This window comes from Priceomyces carsonii (assembly GCF_900007245.1).
Source record: "Priceomyces carsonii strain CBS4050 genome assembly, scaffold: Debaryomyces_carsonii_scaffold_4, whole genome shotgun sequence".
NCBI classification, from domain to species: domain Eukaryota; kingdom Fungi; phylum Ascomycota; class Pichiomycetes; order Serinales; family Debaryomycetaceae; genus Priceomyces; species Priceomyces carsonii.
The window spans coordinates 154,309-170,097 of NW_026946677.1; the positions used below are offsets into that span (position 1 = coordinate 154,309).

The 15,789-nt window shown below is 36.8% G+C and overlaps 9 protein-coding genes across 9 annotated transcripts; 3 read left to right on the forward strand and 6 right to left on the reverse strand.

The window, feature by feature from the left end:
• Positions 1-311: 311 nt before the first annotated feature.
• Positions 312-1,079, reverse strand: RFC3 (replication factor C subunit 3; the record flags this gene model as incomplete). Its single annotated transcript, XM_062953498.1, has 1 exon — positions 312-1,079. One exon carries the CDS (start codon positions 1,077-1,079, stop codon positions 312-314), a length of 768 nt encoding a protein of 255 aa, XP_062810295.1.
• A 418-nt stretch (positions 1,080-1,497) lies between these two features.
• On the reverse strand, positions 1,498-3,018 carry MID1 (Mid1p; the record flags this gene model as incomplete). The annotated part of the gene is made up of 1 exon (XM_062953500.1): positions 1,498-3,018. One exon carries the CDS (start codon positions 3,016-3,018, stop codon positions 1,498-1,500), a length of 1,521 nt encoding a protein of 506 aa, XP_062810296.1.
• A 96-nt stretch (positions 3,019-3,114) lies between these two features.
• PRCAT00003562001 (uncharacterized protein) lies at positions 3,115-5,052 on the reverse strand (the record flags this gene model as incomplete). Its single annotated transcript, XM_062953501.1, has 1 exon — positions 3,115-5,052. One exon carries the CDS (start codon positions 5,050-5,052, stop codon positions 3,115-3,117), a length of 1,938 nt encoding a protein of 645 aa, XP_062810297.1.
• A 395-nt stretch (positions 5,053-5,447) lies between these two features.
• PRCAT00003563001 (uncharacterized protein) lies at positions 5,448-6,992 on the reverse strand (the record flags this gene model as incomplete). Its single annotated transcript, XM_062953502.1, has 1 exon — positions 5,448-6,992. One exon carries the CDS (start codon positions 6,990-6,992, stop codon positions 5,448-5,450), a length of 1,545 nt encoding a protein of 514 aa, XP_062810298.1.
• A 1,047-nt stretch (positions 6,993-8,039) lies between these two features.
• Positions 8,040-8,225, forward strand: PRCAT00003564001 (uncharacterized protein; the record flags this gene model as incomplete). The annotated part of the gene is made up of 1 exon (XM_062953503.1): positions 8,040-8,225. The coding sequence occupies one exon, from the start codon at positions 8,040-8,042 to the stop codon at positions 8,223-8,225; it is 186 nt and encodes a 61-aa protein (XP_062810299.1).
• A 282-nt stretch (positions 8,226-8,507) lies between these two features.
• On the forward strand, positions 8,508-9,917 carry PRCAT00003565001 (uncharacterized protein; the record flags this gene model as incomplete). The annotated part of the gene is made up of 1 exon (XM_062953504.1): positions 8,508-9,917. One exon carries the CDS (start codon positions 8,508-8,510, stop codon positions 9,915-9,917), a length of 1,410 nt encoding a protein of 469 aa, XP_062810300.1.
• A 501-nt stretch (positions 9,918-10,418) lies between these two features.
• On the forward strand, positions 10,419-11,465 carry PRCAT00003566001 (uncharacterized protein; the record flags this gene model as incomplete). Its single annotated transcript, XM_062953505.1, has 1 exon — positions 10,419-11,465. The coding sequence occupies one exon, from the start codon at positions 10,419-10,421 to the stop codon at positions 11,463-11,465; it is 1,047 nt and encodes a 348-aa protein (XP_062810301.1).
• A 77-nt stretch (positions 11,466-11,542) lies between these two features.
• Positions 11,543-12,967, reverse strand: SCW11 (putative glucan endo-1,3-beta-D-glucosidase; the record flags this gene model as incomplete). The annotated part of the gene is made up of 1 exon (XM_062953506.1): positions 11,543-12,967. One exon carries the CDS (start codon positions 12,965-12,967, stop codon positions 11,543-11,545), a length of 1,425 nt encoding a protein of 474 aa, XP_062810302.1.
• A 537-nt stretch (positions 12,968-13,504) lies between these two features.
• Positions 13,505-14,797, reverse strand: CDS1 (phosphatidate cytidylyltransferase; the record flags this gene model as incomplete). Its single annotated transcript, XM_062953507.1, has 1 exon — positions 13,505-14,797. The coding sequence occupies one exon, from the start codon at positions 14,795-14,797 to the stop codon at positions 13,505-13,507; it is 1,293 nt and encodes a 430-aa protein (XP_062810303.1).
• Between the last annotated feature and the right edge of the window lie 992 nt (positions 14,798-15,789).

The following is a 15,789-nucleotide window of genomic DNA, read 5'->3' on the forward strand; positions in this document are numbered from 1 at the left end:
TTTTTCTTCGTTTCTTCTTTTCTTTTACTACCTCGAAATAAATTCGAATGGCCATATTTACTTAGATTTAAAGCCAGAGAAACAGTAAGTCATGAGTTTTAGCAATGAGAGAGAATTAGTATGATTAAAGCTTATAGCGTTTATAAACCCAGCTCTTCGATAATTTGTTTCATGAGACGAAATTTTTATATGACTTAATTCTACCTTTATGCTACCGTATGAACGAAAACAGTACTAACATTACAGATATATGTTAATGAAAATGAGGAGTTTGCATTAATATTATATGAGTATAGAAAAGATGTGAGTATTTATGCTTGATATTCCATCGCATTCTTGATAACACCTATGATAGCACTGCCATGGATTTTTTCGTTACCACCCTTTGATATTCCATACTCAATATCTGATAATCCTTTCAATATCTCGACTCTTACCTTTGGTTTTAAATCATAATTGTTCAAGATATCAATGAAACCAGTTATTAAGTCCACGAGAGCCAATCCCTTTAATTTCTTAAATTTATCTATCGTGGTAAATGACGTAGTCCAGTCATCTTGCAAGATTGAGTCTAGTACTGTCTCTATATCCTGCGGATGTGGGGCGCCGATACAGTCGTAGATCATGTTCGGGTCAATCTCTTCATCGTCGTCCCTTGAAGCGTTGCATGCCTGCAAAACATTCAACACACGTCTCATGTCACCATTCGATAATTTAATCAATGCATCCTCTGCCTTTGGATCAATTTTTATATTTTCTTTTATTATAACTTCCTTTAATCGATTCTGAATCGCCTTTTCTGATATGGGATGAAATCTAAACCTCGTACACCTCGAAAGCAAAGCAGGGTTTAGCTTATGCGCATAATTTGCTAAAATACAAAACCTCGTGTTCTTTGTGTACTTCTCTATAATCCTCCTTAACGAATTTTGGGCTACTGAAGTCATTGAGTCGGCCTCATCTAAAATGATTAGCTTGAAACCTTTGCTAAATATTTGCATTGTAGAGGCAAAGCTTTTGATTTGATTTCTGACGACATCAATTCCTCTGTCATCTGAAGCGTTTAATTCCAAAACCATATTCTTGTAATTTGGGCCATATATTTCTTTAGCCAATGCAATTATCGTAGATGTCTTTCCGGTTCCTGGGGGACCATAAAACAAAAGGTGAGGAAGCCTTCCCTCATGAACAAATTTTCTAACTGTATCAACTATATCCTGTTGGCCATAAACATCATCCAAAGAATCTGGTCGATATTTCTCAACCCTTAATTTCAAGAGTTAGTAAACTACTAATTCAACTGTTTCTCGAAACCATATCTGAAGCTACATACCAAGGTAAGTTTTCATGAGAACGGCGTTGACTCATGTTCTAAGATCTTTTTCTGTCAACTCTAGTGTTGTTACAGTAGTGAGAAAGTATATTAAAAAAAAACCCTCAAGCGCGTACACGTCCGGTACACAACTTATATCTATTTGAACACCTTAAGCATGATCTCTAAAGAAGTAAAGCAATAAAGACTAAATAGATGCGCCAGTCTAAGAGAACCTTTGAGGCTAAACTGGAATATGCCTTATAATTTCCAACATAATTACATGTAGGGAACTTACCACCATTATCCCAATAATATGATAACTCAATACTCTTATTATCTTTTGGACATTGAAAGTTGAAGTCAGCAGGACAGTCTCTAACGATAGCCTGACATACATTTACACAAGGTAAGACTTCAAAGTACAGGAAATCTGGTTTGACCTTTTCATTTATAAAGTCATTCCTAGAGTCATCGTGGCTCCTTTCTTTATAGCCCGTTATATTTCTTGTTGAACATCTTGGTATTGTTACTGAACACAACCAGTTCTTGTAGCTTTCAGCGCAATCGTCGCAAGTTCTAACAGGCGAAAAAATAGCGTCCTTTGTAGTATTACATGCAATCTGTTGTAAGGCTTTCGTAAAATTCGAAAACAAGCTTTTTGCTCTGTCATCATACATGGTTTTCAATTCATTCTTCGTAAAAGCGCTGTTTGCTGGAACAGAATACGCAACTTGATTACAGAAATCCAAATCATATATTAAATCACAGGCATCCTTATCCAAGGTCTCGAACTCAAATGGTTGATATGCTACGCCTCCAAAATCGTTCCCACCAAAGTCAGAAATCAAGTAAGCAACATACTTTGTAGAACTGTTTAGTCCTGTAACGTAAAATTGTTGTTGTAATCCTCCTCCTCGATTAGTGTAGCTACTTTCGAAATTTGACATCGAAAATAGCGCTGGTCCATTCCTTATGGCACACCAACTACTATTAAGACTTGCGAAATAATGCCTATAATCATAAGAATAAATAGATAACGAATACTGAGACTTAGTAGCATTCATCGTGGTGTAATTTGTATCCTGACCCATAGTTAAGTTACCCGTTACTATCAAGGCTGAATCATCATCAGTATCTACTAGGGTTGCCCATGTCCGGTCGTCCCACTGAAATACTAAATCGTTTTGAGAGACACCAATCTCATAGGTCCAAATTGACGATATGTTAGTATTTTCAGGTGCCCTCACCGCAATGTATAAAATAGAATCTTTATTTTCACTACTCTCCGAAATAGGAACATCCGCTAACGCCTGAAAGTATCCATTCTTAAATAGCTCCATATGACTTATTTCAAAATTTTGGAACATGCTTGCATTGAAAGAGTAATATACCGCCAAACTAGGGTCGCTTGCATTCACATTTGCAGGCTGAGAACATATGTTTCCTGTCAAGAAAATTAAAAACTGATAGTACAGACCCAAACCACTCGTTGTATTGACACTGAATGAATAGTACTGAGTTTCGCTTTGGCCAATTGAATTCCTTATTGGAGTAAATTCTTGCAAACCTTCAGATTTGTCCTTGCGTCTTTCATTATTCTCAAGTAAATTTATAGGTTCATCTATATCCAAATCAAACCCTGTATCAAAAAATGATGCTCTCACTATATAAATTAAAAGTAAGATGATGAAGAAAGATTTCATTTATATCATACTTAAGGCTACGTGGTTCAATATGTGAATTACAAAGTCGCCTCTAAATTGTAATATTTTACGTACCTGTATACAAAATAAGTGTATCTATATGAAGAGCTTCCAAAATTTCTTCTTCTTAGATGATTTTTTCTTACGGTTAGACTTATCTTCAAGGAAATTTCCAATAGAGTTAAGCTCAGGTTCAGATTTAGAAGGTTCGAGCTTTGGCTTCGTTGGTTTTGTTACTGAGTTAATTTCATGCGATAAAAGTTTTCTTAACGGATAGTTCTTTTGTTCCTTGTGAGTGTGTGGAGTATCCAAATCCACAAATTTTAAAGAGGGCTTTCTAGCCTCACTCTCAGAAGATTCGGAAGGTTCCGATGGGGAATGTACTAAAATTTGTGGAGGAGGTGACGAAACTTTGTGAGCTGCATTTGACTTTAAATATTCTCGTAACTCTTTGTAAGATTTCCCTTCACTATTTGAAGTTTTTGTCTCCACAGGATCCAATAATGATTTAGTTTTGAAAGGAACGACACCAAATGAATTCGATCCTGTTATCATTCTAGCCAATTTAGCACCCTTTCCTCGAAAATCTGGGTTAATATCTTTAATGTCTTGACATAACGCGGAAGACTTGTCGGCAATAGGTTTCAAATAATTAGCAAAATAATTCTCATCAACTGGTTGCTCGGAGAGTCTTACCAATTCTGAACTCAAATCCTTTTTGTAGTTCACGTAGAGATCAGTGATTTCCCCGAATGAAGAATACGAGTCTTTGCTCGACAGGCTAGTCATAGAGGCACCAGAATCGATAGATTCAGTATCACTAGCACCAGAATCGCTTTCACTCGTAGAGCTACTGCTTTCTAAAGATAATTTCTTCATTTTTTTCAACAATGACTTTCCGGACTCGAATTTTGAATTTATCGCTAATTCTAATGCATCCTCAAATGGCCCCATGTTTGATGCTGGGACAACAATAACTGGCAAAGGAAAATTTTTGACTAGTCTGTCCAGTAGACGAGATGATAACCACGACTTAAGCGGCGCACTATTTCTCGTATTTAATTTCGAACCAGTGCATACAAGATTGGGCTCATAAAGTTTATACATGTCTTTTAGAATATCCTTAGTCTTCCCGACTACCAACTCAACAGAAACTTTGGCGATTACATTTGGATTCATCACTTCCATGATATATGTCATGATGTTATTAGCAATAAATTTAATATGTTCTGGCCTACTTCTTTGTTTAAATCTTTCTTCAGGTGTCAATTTAACATTCTTTTGAGGCAGAAACCTTGAACCTCTCCTTCTTTCAATTGACCCAATAGAGGAAACGACTACTACTGTATCCCCATTTTCAATGAAACGCCTCACTATCCAATCAAGTGCCACCCAGGTATGCTTCCTCCCACTCAAATATACTAAAATAATTCGCAGAGGCAATATAGGTTTCAACCAGTTGTTCTTCTCATTATAAAGCTTTCGTAAATATAAGTCCTCAAATTTATTGTGAACTTTTGTGAATGAGCATCCTTTGTGCGTTATGATAGGGCGTGTCGGATAAGCAGGTCTAAATTCTGATAATCTTCTTCGCACTTCATCGATTGGATACCTTCTCGAAGGTGAAAGTGAGTTCGAAGGAGAGCCAAAAGGTGAATATCTAGCAGGAGATGCATCCCTCATCCTCTCTCGTCCTCTTGTGAGGAAAGTATAATCGTTCATTTTAGGTTTAAAATCATCCCATTCATAATCTAGGTCGTCGAAATCATCGTCATCACCACTATCATCGAACTGAATGTCGACAGTATCAAATGAGACCCTTTTAGAATATTGGGAGCTAAGTGGTGGAGTATGATTCGGTGGAACAACAAATTTAATATTTCTGTATTCATCAGTCAGTCTTTTAGCCAACTTTTCTAGCAAGTTATCAGCAGACTGGGATTTCAGTGTGTTAGCTACGTTTTCGGAAGAGAAACGCTTAAGCCCAGTGCTGCCGACTAATTTTGAGACATCATCATTACTCGGATCAGGCATTGCTTGACCTTCCTCTGCGTGAATTATTTCAAATTGGGGATGAATAGGAACTGGAAGCGTCAGGAATCTTTCAATAATTTAACAATATTTCGATAGTTTTGAAAGGAACCATAGAATTTTAATAGCAATTAAAAATGATTACGATTTAGGAAGTCTCATCAAAATTTCCTTGATACCATGTTTTAGTTCACAGTAAAGGATCCCGAGCCGAGAACTGTATATAAATTCTTATCTTTTAGAATCCTCGAATAGAATGAAAATGATATACAGATCTGAGTAATTTACAGATTTTACAGAGCTAGTAAATTAAAATTTGAACTTTATTTGTGAACTTATTTTATATGAAACATGTATGAATTAATATAATGAGAGATCAAAGTCATCTTAGCACGAAATCAAGCGGCATTTAATTGTCTATTTTTTTTCTCATTATACAACTTGGTTTGAACCTTCACGTACAATATGGTGATTATTCCAATAATCACAGTAGTTGCAACTAGCATGACATTGACAGGAGTGGGGTTCATATGAAATTTGGTGTGCGTCAATTTGTCTAATATCGTCTGACCAAAATTAAAGATACCTGAAGTACAAATTATTGCCCCGTAAACAGTTCCAAACGTATCAAAACCAAAAACTTTGGCACAAAAATCAGATATGGTGGTGTAGAATAAGGGCCTGTAGACAACGAAAAGCAAAACATTGATAATTCCAGTAACAAAACTGCCAAAGAGCCCTAAGAAACCTATCGCTAAGGAAACTGAAAGAAGGACAACCAAAACCACAAAGGTAGAGCAGTAATCCAAAAATAAGCCCACAAATGGAATTGAGATTACACCACCTAATGGAAGTAAAATATCGAAAAATTTGTTCAATTTTTCAGCCTTCTCAACAGAGTGGAACAAATAGGTATATTGAGTATTAATAGTCGCGACGAAATAATTAAGTCTCAACATTTGGATGGTTGTGAAGCAACACATCAAGTAAAACCATGGAGTTCTCATCTGGAAGCGAGCTGAATAGCCATGCAAGATACCAAAGATACCACCGGAATGCCTAATCAAAGTAGCTTCACCTTCTTCAGCATAAGGTTGTTTCAATGCATCGCCAATAGAATCTCTCTTAGTAGCTGGTGCACCATTCTCAAGCAATGGTGAATCTTCCAGAGCTTGCGATGGAGAAATATCGAAGGAAGCGTTGGCGGCTTTATAAGATTCCTTTGGCATGACAAAAACTTGAGCTAAAGTAATGAAGAGAGGAACCAAAAAATAAAGCTTAAAAAGCTTCTGGATAGTAAATGCTCCATTGGACTCGTTGTAAAGGATTCTGTAAATCAAGAAGAGTGCAGAAGAAGCATCAAAGGCTCCAGTGAGAAGTGCTAAGATAGTTCCACTTTTCTTAGGAAAAGAGTTTGATAACTGAAATGATGAAATATAGGCAAATGGTCCTCCCAAAGCCATTGAACCGTAACCGATCAAGTAGGGATCCAAAATCGTATGTTCAAACTTACTTGCAAAAATGAAGATAATACAAGCTAAGTACAAGAAGCCAGCGCCAACCAATCCACAGAATCTTGGGCCGTAGACATCAAGGCACCGCCCTATAACTAAAGCAGAAACGTTCGTTAAAACTGCTCCTACTGTGAACATCATATTTAATTTCAAATCCTGAGCGGTACATTTGGCAACTGCATCTTCCTGCTCGATATTGACAAATCCAGACAAAAGGTTGGAAGTCAATGACGTAAAAGGAGATCTATCAGTAGCAATGGAAGTTGAATTGATAGATATATCGCAAACATATTCATATACCTGTTCCCTCACTAACACAGGCTTCAATGCAGCGAAACCAAAGATTGGGCCCCCTGATAACAAACACCAGAATATTGCACACGCCACTTGCACTAATCGACGACCCAGAGAAACTTCTGTTGATTGCATTTCAGATAATGTCGAAGCAGTACACACTGACAGTATTAGCAAAGGGGCACGCCGTTAGCTCACTAGATGAGACGGCCAGAGTTTATATAGAAGCGTGAGCATTGAAAAAGTAAATTTTCATAGATAAGGTACCGTTTTGCGTTACTTCGTAGGTTGGCTCCAGACACTACTTCCCTTAGAGAATCAGCTGCACTACAATAAATTTACATAGAGGCCATCGCCGAACTGAGATGGCCGAGATGTATACCCTAAAAAGTTACCAATTAAAACAGATATTGTATCTTTGTGCATAACTACTGTACATAACAATCATTAAATTTTTTTTTTAGATGGAACGGTATGGGTTCGGAAAAGAGCGTTCTGCAACTGGTTTGCCAAAGTATAGTGTGAGATGATTCAAATAAAGTAGATGAAACGAATACATACCCGGTTTGCTTATGCATCAGCGAATAAGCGATTATACTACTGGGTGTTCATCTCATCTTAATAGGCCACAAATGAGCTTCCGGAATTCTATTCCGGTTATTGAGGTTTGTTTCTCTAATTTCCTTACTATCAGCTATAGATAAAGCAAAGACGCCTGCGATATTAAGAGAATAGGCACTTGTAACTCCGCAACCGGAATGGCTGCATGGGATGTATTAGTGCACGTCCCTGTGGCAAAGTTTTTTGCTAGAGGGCGCCGCAAATGCCCGTAATTCAGTAAAGCCATTCATTGCTGCGAGAAGAATAAGAAGGATACGCACAAACAAAGGGCTAATAAGAGTTTAAAAATATTCCATGCAAGTCACCGATTCGACTTGGATAATCAAAAGCTGATTTCAGGAAGACCACTCAGTTTAATTTCGAAGTGGTGAGGGTAATAAAATTTACAGAAGTGATGACAGCGGAAGTCCAACTTAGTACGGACATTGCTTTGGAAAAAGCCCGTTGTTGACTCATTCTAAATTTTTTTTTTTTTTTTTTTGTTCTGCTAGAGTATTAAAAAGGAGCAAACGTCCATTTTTTTATCAAACTTCAGTAAATTTTTTTACTTTCAAAATAAAGATGGCTCAAATATCCTCGCAAGGAAACAATGCAATTATTTATTTGACTTATGCCTTCATGTTGGCTACTGGTGTCTTCATTGCCCTCAAGTTTACTCGAGCTGACACCTTTTTGTCATCGAATGGAACACTGAGAGGTATACCCCTTTCATTGAACTTCATTGCTTCTGGTATGTATGCTCAATAAGAAGGATATCTTGATAGCCTTTGAATTTTTAAGGCTTGGTTAATGACAAATACAGCGCATCGTGGAGCAAGAACAGTAGTGATATTTCACTACTATTTATTTTTTTGCAGTAGAAGAATTTTATAACAACAAAAAACCAGCGGGTGCCTATTCGTTTCTGTTTCGGGAGAAGCGAATGGGCTGAGAAATTACCGTTTGAACTCGATAAAGTTAATACTTGCGTGAGGAGGTTTGTTGTTGATTAGGTGGATGTAAAAATATTATACTAACACCGCTTTAGCTATGGGTTGCGGAATCTTGACCACGTATTCTCAGATCGCTAACATCTCTGGATTGCATGGCCTCCTTGTGTACACATTGACAGGATCAATTCCATTACTTGGTTTTGCGGCCATTGGTCCCCTAATTAGAAAGAAATGTCCAGAAGGATTCATACTTACGGAATGGGTGAGACAAAGATTTGGTACGATAACAGCCTTGTATTTGTCCTTCTTCACGTGCTTGACGATGTTTCTTTTCATGATTAGTGAGCTTGCAGCCATTAGGACAGCAATAGAGACGCTAACAGGATTGAACGCCTTAGGAGCAGTCATCGTGGAATGTGTTGTGACGTCTGTGTACACATCGATCGGAGGTTTCAAGGTTAGTTTTGTAACTGACAATTTCCAAGGTGCGTTTGTCTTGATAATGGTTATCATCTGTGCTTGTGGAATGGGATCTTATATCCGTATCGACACTTCAAAGATCGGAGAATCGGGTCTTTTGAAAGCAAACGAACTAGGCTGGCAATTGATATACATATTATTTGTAGCCATTTTAACAAATGATTGCTTTATGGCTGGATTTTGGTTGCGAACTTTTGCAAGTAAAACTGATAAAGACTTATGGATAGGATGTTCGATTGCATCGTTTGTTACATTTGTAATTTGTACATTGGTTGGAACAACAGGCTTTATTGCAGTTTGGACTGGTGATTTGACTGTCGGAGATGAAATGGGATACAATGCTTTTTTCATACTTTTAAGCCACATGCCTCGCTGGGTCGTTGCTTTCGTATTAATTTTTAGCATATCCCTTTCGACCTGTACTTTTGATTCCTTGCAATCAGCTATGGTTTCAAGTATCTCTAATGATGCTTTCCGTAATAAGTTACCAATCATATACGTAAGGATATTAGTGTTCCTAATTATCGTTCCTATTATTGTTCTTGCAATCAAAGTTGCTGATGATATTTTACAAATTTATTTGATTGCTGATCTTGTTTCATCTGCCTTGATTCCTGCAATATTCTTAGGATTGAGTGAAAGATGTTTCTGGTATCTCAGAGGGTTTGATGTTATGTGTGGTGGCTTAGGAGCTCTTCTTGGTGTTTTCATCTTTGGTACTGTTTACTATCATTCTGCTAAAGAAGGTGGGAAATTGCTACTTATTTGGAATGGGATCTATAGTCCTGAAGATTGGGGTCCTTTTGGTGCCTTCGTTATCGCTCCCGTGGGCGGCATACTCTTGACTTTAATAGCAGCTGCATTGAGGATAAGTGCAGAGTATGTCTATTGCAAAGCAGCTAACAAACCATTCAATTCTTTAGCAAAAAGAACTGAATCAGTAGAAGTTTCAAGAAATGAAATCACTTCAGATGTGAACTCGCTGGATCACTCAAAAGCGAAAATGAATGAGGGCGACGACGTTTAGATGTATACATGCTCATAAGCGATGATTTTCCTTTGTCCGCATGATGCAATATTTTCTTCTACGCTTCTTTATCCTATAAATCCTACATAAACGTCCATTATTAATTCCAGTACATCAAATGTTGTAAATATAATTTTATCTTGAAAAGATTCTTTTTAGAAAGGGAAAAAAGAGGTTAGAAAAAAAAAAAAAAACAATTGCTCCACGGCAGGTTCGAACTGTCGACCTTCAGATAACACAGCAATTACTATGAGACTGACGCTCTGCCTACTGAGCTAGTGGAGCCAACTGTAACGATTTCTATGCCACCGGCGCTTTTATATGATTTAGCGATTACCTTTACTTCTTTTTTCTGATAAATAAATATTTCTTTGCTACTTCTTAATAAGAACTCTTCTGTTTATTTGATTATACGATAACACTAGATAACATCTTTTATATCCTTATTTGGTTCTATTTCACAGAAGGAAGAAAGAGATTGGCCGCAATCAATATTGTGGTATGGCATCTACCACTTCAACAGCAAGAATACTGAAATCACACAATTCTAAAGAGCTACCACACAGAAAGGATGGGGATTTGTTGGAGAAAATTGACAATGATGTTCTTCAAGTGAACATAATAAAAAAAGAAATGAAACACAGTTGGAAGGGCCCGAAAGAAGAAGAAGACGAAGGACAAGAAAATAGAGTAGAAGAAAATGATGTAGTTGTCAGAAACCAAGTAGAAGTAGAGCAAGATTTGGCATCCGATTTTGCAGCGAATATCGATCCAAAATCTTTTCGGCAATATGAGCTTGCTTGTGACAGAGTGAAGCAGTTTTATGAAGAGCAGCACGAGTTTCAGACTGTGGCTTATAATATTCAAGCAAGGATCAATTTCAAGACAAAGACAAGAGCTAGGATGACTGTTTGGGAAGGGCTAGAAAGGTTAAATAAGCTACTCGATGAGTCTGACCCAGACACTGAACTTTCCCAGATAGATCATGCTCTACAGACAGCAGAGGCAATCAGAAGAGACAAAAAGCCTAGATGGTTTCAATTAGTAGGTTTGATTCATGATTTGGGGAAATTGCTTTACTTTTATGACTCCAAAGGGCAATGGGACGTCGTTGGCGATACTTTCCCGGTAGGCTGTAAGTTTCTGAAAAAAATAATTTTTCCTGATAGTTTCACGAAGAATCCAGATCTTTTCAATCCTTTGTACAATACAAAATATGGCATATATTCCAAGAATTGTGGTTTGGATAAGGTTATGTTAAGTTGGGGACATGATGAATATATGTATCATGTGGCCAAAAAAAGTTCTATACTTCCACCAGAAGGATTGGCCATTATAAGATATCATTCATTTTATCCCTGGCATCAGGAAGGAGCTTACAAATATCTAATGAACGAGCATGATGAGCAGATGCTCAAGGTGGTGAAAGAGTTTAACAAATATGATTTATATTCTAAATCAGATCAACAGTATAATATTGAAAGCTTGAAAAGCTATTATATAGGCTTGATCGACGAGTACTTTCCCCTGAAGGTTATTGAGTTTTAAGTTAATATACATATGAGATAGAGAAACGACATAAAACAGTTAATTTAAAAGAATTGAAATGCGAAACATGTTTGACTTTAATCAAATAATGTTATGGCACCGAAATATTGTTCAATTCCATATTGTCCAGGCTCCTTCCAGTAATCGTTATATGTCGATAAAATTGTAATATCTCCGTTAGTTTCTTGCAAAATCGATTCAATTGCCTTCTTTTGGTTATCTGCCGACGGAACGTTTTTTCCATTCGTATCACCTTTGTTTGGGTATCCAGTTTCTGTAATAACGACATTTTTGGACCCACAAGAGCTTTTGACTTCTTTTTGTTGTTGTACAACATACGTTCCAGCTTCGTCAGCTGTAAGTTCTGTGTCAAAATAAGAATGGGGATTAATTCCAACAAAATCAATATCTGATGAAGTACACAATGAAGGTGAATTTATGAATGTGATTGGTGGTTCCGAAGTCGTAATATCACCATTATATCCTGCTTTGTTTAATGTAGATTTGACCGACGATATCTTCGATATTAAGTCAGTGACTGATACATATCCAGCATTGACAGCTTCGTTTCCAACTGTAATAAAACTGAAAACATCTGATCCTTCACTTTTAATATAATCCACTAAATCGCTCAACGAATCGTCAATGGAATCAATTCCATCACTAGAAATCCATAACCCTTGATTAACCTTTATTCCTAATTTTGAACATTGGGGTAAAACAGCTGTCAAAACATTACAGTCCACACCATATAATCTAATTTTTTTAATATTTTTAGAATAAATGTATTCTAAGTCGCTGTTAATACTGGAAGCAACTTTACATGTTCCATCATCATTATATGGCGAATAAACAATAGTATCGGGTGCTGTCAATGAGGCGTAGTCTGAAGTGATTCTGTTAGCTGAGGTAGGAAGACTTATACCACTTGTAGAAGCAGTGGTTTCCTCACTACCTGTCGAAGATGTTCCTGAAGTAGTTTGTGCAGTTGAAGTATTAGAACTATCATCATTCGTCGTAGCACTTGATTGAGCAGCCGTAGTTTGGACATAAGTCTGAGAAGAACTTTTAAAGTTGCTTGGAGAAATAGTTACGCTATTTGCGGTGCCTGAGACATTTGGGACTGCGGAGGTTACAGAACTTGTGGAAGTGCCTGAAGCACCCTCTGTTGCGTCGTTATTGTTGTTGGTAGTTCCGGCATTATTTTCGACAACCTTGGTGTTGCATGATTCAGTGGTCTGTGTAGCTTCAACATCTTTGTTATAGATTGACGTCGTAGTGGTCGGTGAGCCAACTGCTTGATCAGTTAGCGTAAAAGTGTAAGTGACACCGTTGGAAATAAAAATTTCCACAGGTGGCAAATTCACAGTAGTCGTACCAGTAGTATATGTATTTGTAACCGTGACGGGGTTTGCAGTGTGCATTCGAGTTATGACTCTAGGTAAAGGAGCGGCAGCAATGATTTGCAAGATAAATGTTAACGAAAGTAAGTTGTACATCATTGCGAAAAAGAGTGACTGGTAGGTGTTCAACGAAAGACTAGATTAAATCAATACCATTTTCAAATTCTATAAGTGATCTTGGATCAAGGAGACTTTTTATAACCAGCAGCTTTCATTCATGTTGACGTTACTGCTGGTTGATACGGCCGTTCAGTGATGATTTAAAAGTGATTTGACTGCAAACTCGAACTGGTGCAGTCCTATTTTAGAAGCGACCAGCAAATAATGCTAACAACTTCCCAATTAGGAAAGAGCGAGATTGAACTCGAGTTTTTCACATTTGAAGTCAAAATAGAGATCCTAAGCAACGAGCTAATTTTAGATGAGAGACACATAGATGTATGGCTGGCTGAAACTAATAGTGCTTTGTTTAAAAAAATTGCTTGAAGATTACAAGACATGCTTTTACCAATGTGTCAACAATTTTGTGATCTAAAAATGCTACTTTAATTTACCTGTATATTAATGTCTTCTATGTAGAGCAAATTCGCATCCAATTTGAAGTGAGGTAAATTGGAGATATTCTTAGATATAAAGTCATATTTCTAAAAGACCGAAAAGGCTTCTCAATTTTTCGTCATCAATGACGCCGATGCTATGGAGATATCTCAATAGACTCTTGATCAATTGTAAAAGCTGAGCTACAGAAAGGTTTAGAATAGCAGTTTGCAAGATCTTTCCCACATTTATGTTCGCAACAGAAATAAAGGTCTGATAATACAAGTAACTAAACGAACCCATTAAAAATTGACAATCCATTCTATCGGTGATTCCGCCATGTCCTGGTATAGTATCTCCAAAATCTTTAATACCAAATGCTCTCTTTAAACCGCTTGCAAAAAAGCCACCAAAAGGGGCGATCAAGGAAGCAAAAGTGGCTAACATTGCAGAATGAAAATGAATTGGCTTAAACGTTATCATATCAACATGTAAGTATTTGCTCACAACTTTTGGCAATTGATAAAATTGTGGAATGAAAACGGGATTAGGCTCACATTCAGGGAAATTAAAAATGTTTGACGTTATATTTTCTGCCGGACAAATCATGTAATCTGAACGAGTCAAAAAATACGTAAAAAAAACAGCTGCAATGCCGGTACAAATCCAAGCCCCAACGAAACCCTCAACAGTCTTTTTAGGTGATATTTCAAGTAATTGGGTTCTCCCAAATGTGATTCCGCATAAATAAGCAAAAACATCGTTAACAATAACCAACGAACAAGGCAACAAAAACCAGATAATTCCATTCAAAATATTGTCCGCGATCAAGTGCGATTGAACAACAACTAAAAGAAGTGTCATGTGTGTGATACATAATTGAGCAAATTGAAACTTGTAGTAACCTTTGGTCAAACTAAAGACAAAAAAGATTAGGCCAGTAATAAATAGACTATAGCTGATAAATTTATGATTCAATACTAATGTAGTCAAAAATCTGCTAGCGTATACCTGTTCTTGAAAAAAATCAAAATAACTCTCACCATCTAAATAATACAACGTAACGAATAGAAAATACCAATTCAATGACCTGCTGTAAGGTATGTTTTTATCTCTCGCAGGCTCAGATGTCAAACCAATTATCTCTTTGAATGTCAATACCTGAAACAAGTACACTATTCCAATCAATGCTAAATGTCCTGATGCAATTAATATAAGAAATCCGAAGATCATAACGAGGGACCATATAGACCTCGTTATGAAAGCCTGCTTCTTTTTCTCCTTTTCATTAACCACCAGTTTCTCTGTCTCAAATTTACTCGGACTTTTAGCTTTTTCTTGAGAACATGATTTTTCAGTCGCCTTTGATTCTTCTCCCCTTATGTCAGTCATTTTATCTAACTAAACTGTTCAGCTTGCTCTGGAAAAATGCTCGTAGTCTGGTTTAATGTTAGAAGATACACCACAGTAACCAACGATTTAATTTGACAATTGCTTAGAAACAATTGATAAAAAAAAAACAACAGTACAATAAGTGATATTCAATCACAGATATTCTGAAAGTCAGCTCTGACAATTTCTTTCACAGGGAATTTGCCACGGATATGTGCAGGACTTTCATATCAAATACGGTCGACAATAAATTATATAAACGTGATGCTACAATTGAAATAGATTAGTTCCGGATCCCAGAACTCCAACCGAGATCTGCTGGCCACCCCACCTCTATATGACTAGATGCTGGAAAGCAGTTCAACATCTCTATAATAAATTCGTCAGTTATTCTAGTTGACTGACGTGTGGTACAAATCGTACAAATCATCCGACGACCTACCTGTAAGGCTGATTTCAATTTCCTATTGTAAACATTGACATCTTCAGCTTAAGTCGGAAGTTTGAGACGCGATACTCAAAAAATGCTTGTGAATTTAGTGTCCTATTTGTGACAATTGTTTCTTACCTATAGGATAGAACATAGTATTTGCTCATAGAAGATTGCAGGTTATAAAAATGAAGTTCGTGTTCCCCAGATGCTTATTCTTTAAGTTGTAGATCGCCCCATGTGTCCTGTTTCTTTTAAATTGCTAATGACCTTATACCGGGTAACACTTTACGCCTTTTGTGTCACCTTACATCATCTTCTATCTCTTTTTATGATCATTTCTAGAGCGCTGTAAAACGCCCCTTCGAATAGAGCAAAAATCTAATTTACAGAAGAAAATCTTTGTGTTTTCCACTTTATGTCAACTATCCAAAACTTAAACTCATTTGGTAGGTATTTATTATACGACTCATTATAATTTGATTTCATTTACTAACTTTTTTAAGATCCTTTCGCCGACACTGGTGATTCAGAAGCTCAACCTACAAATTATATTCATATT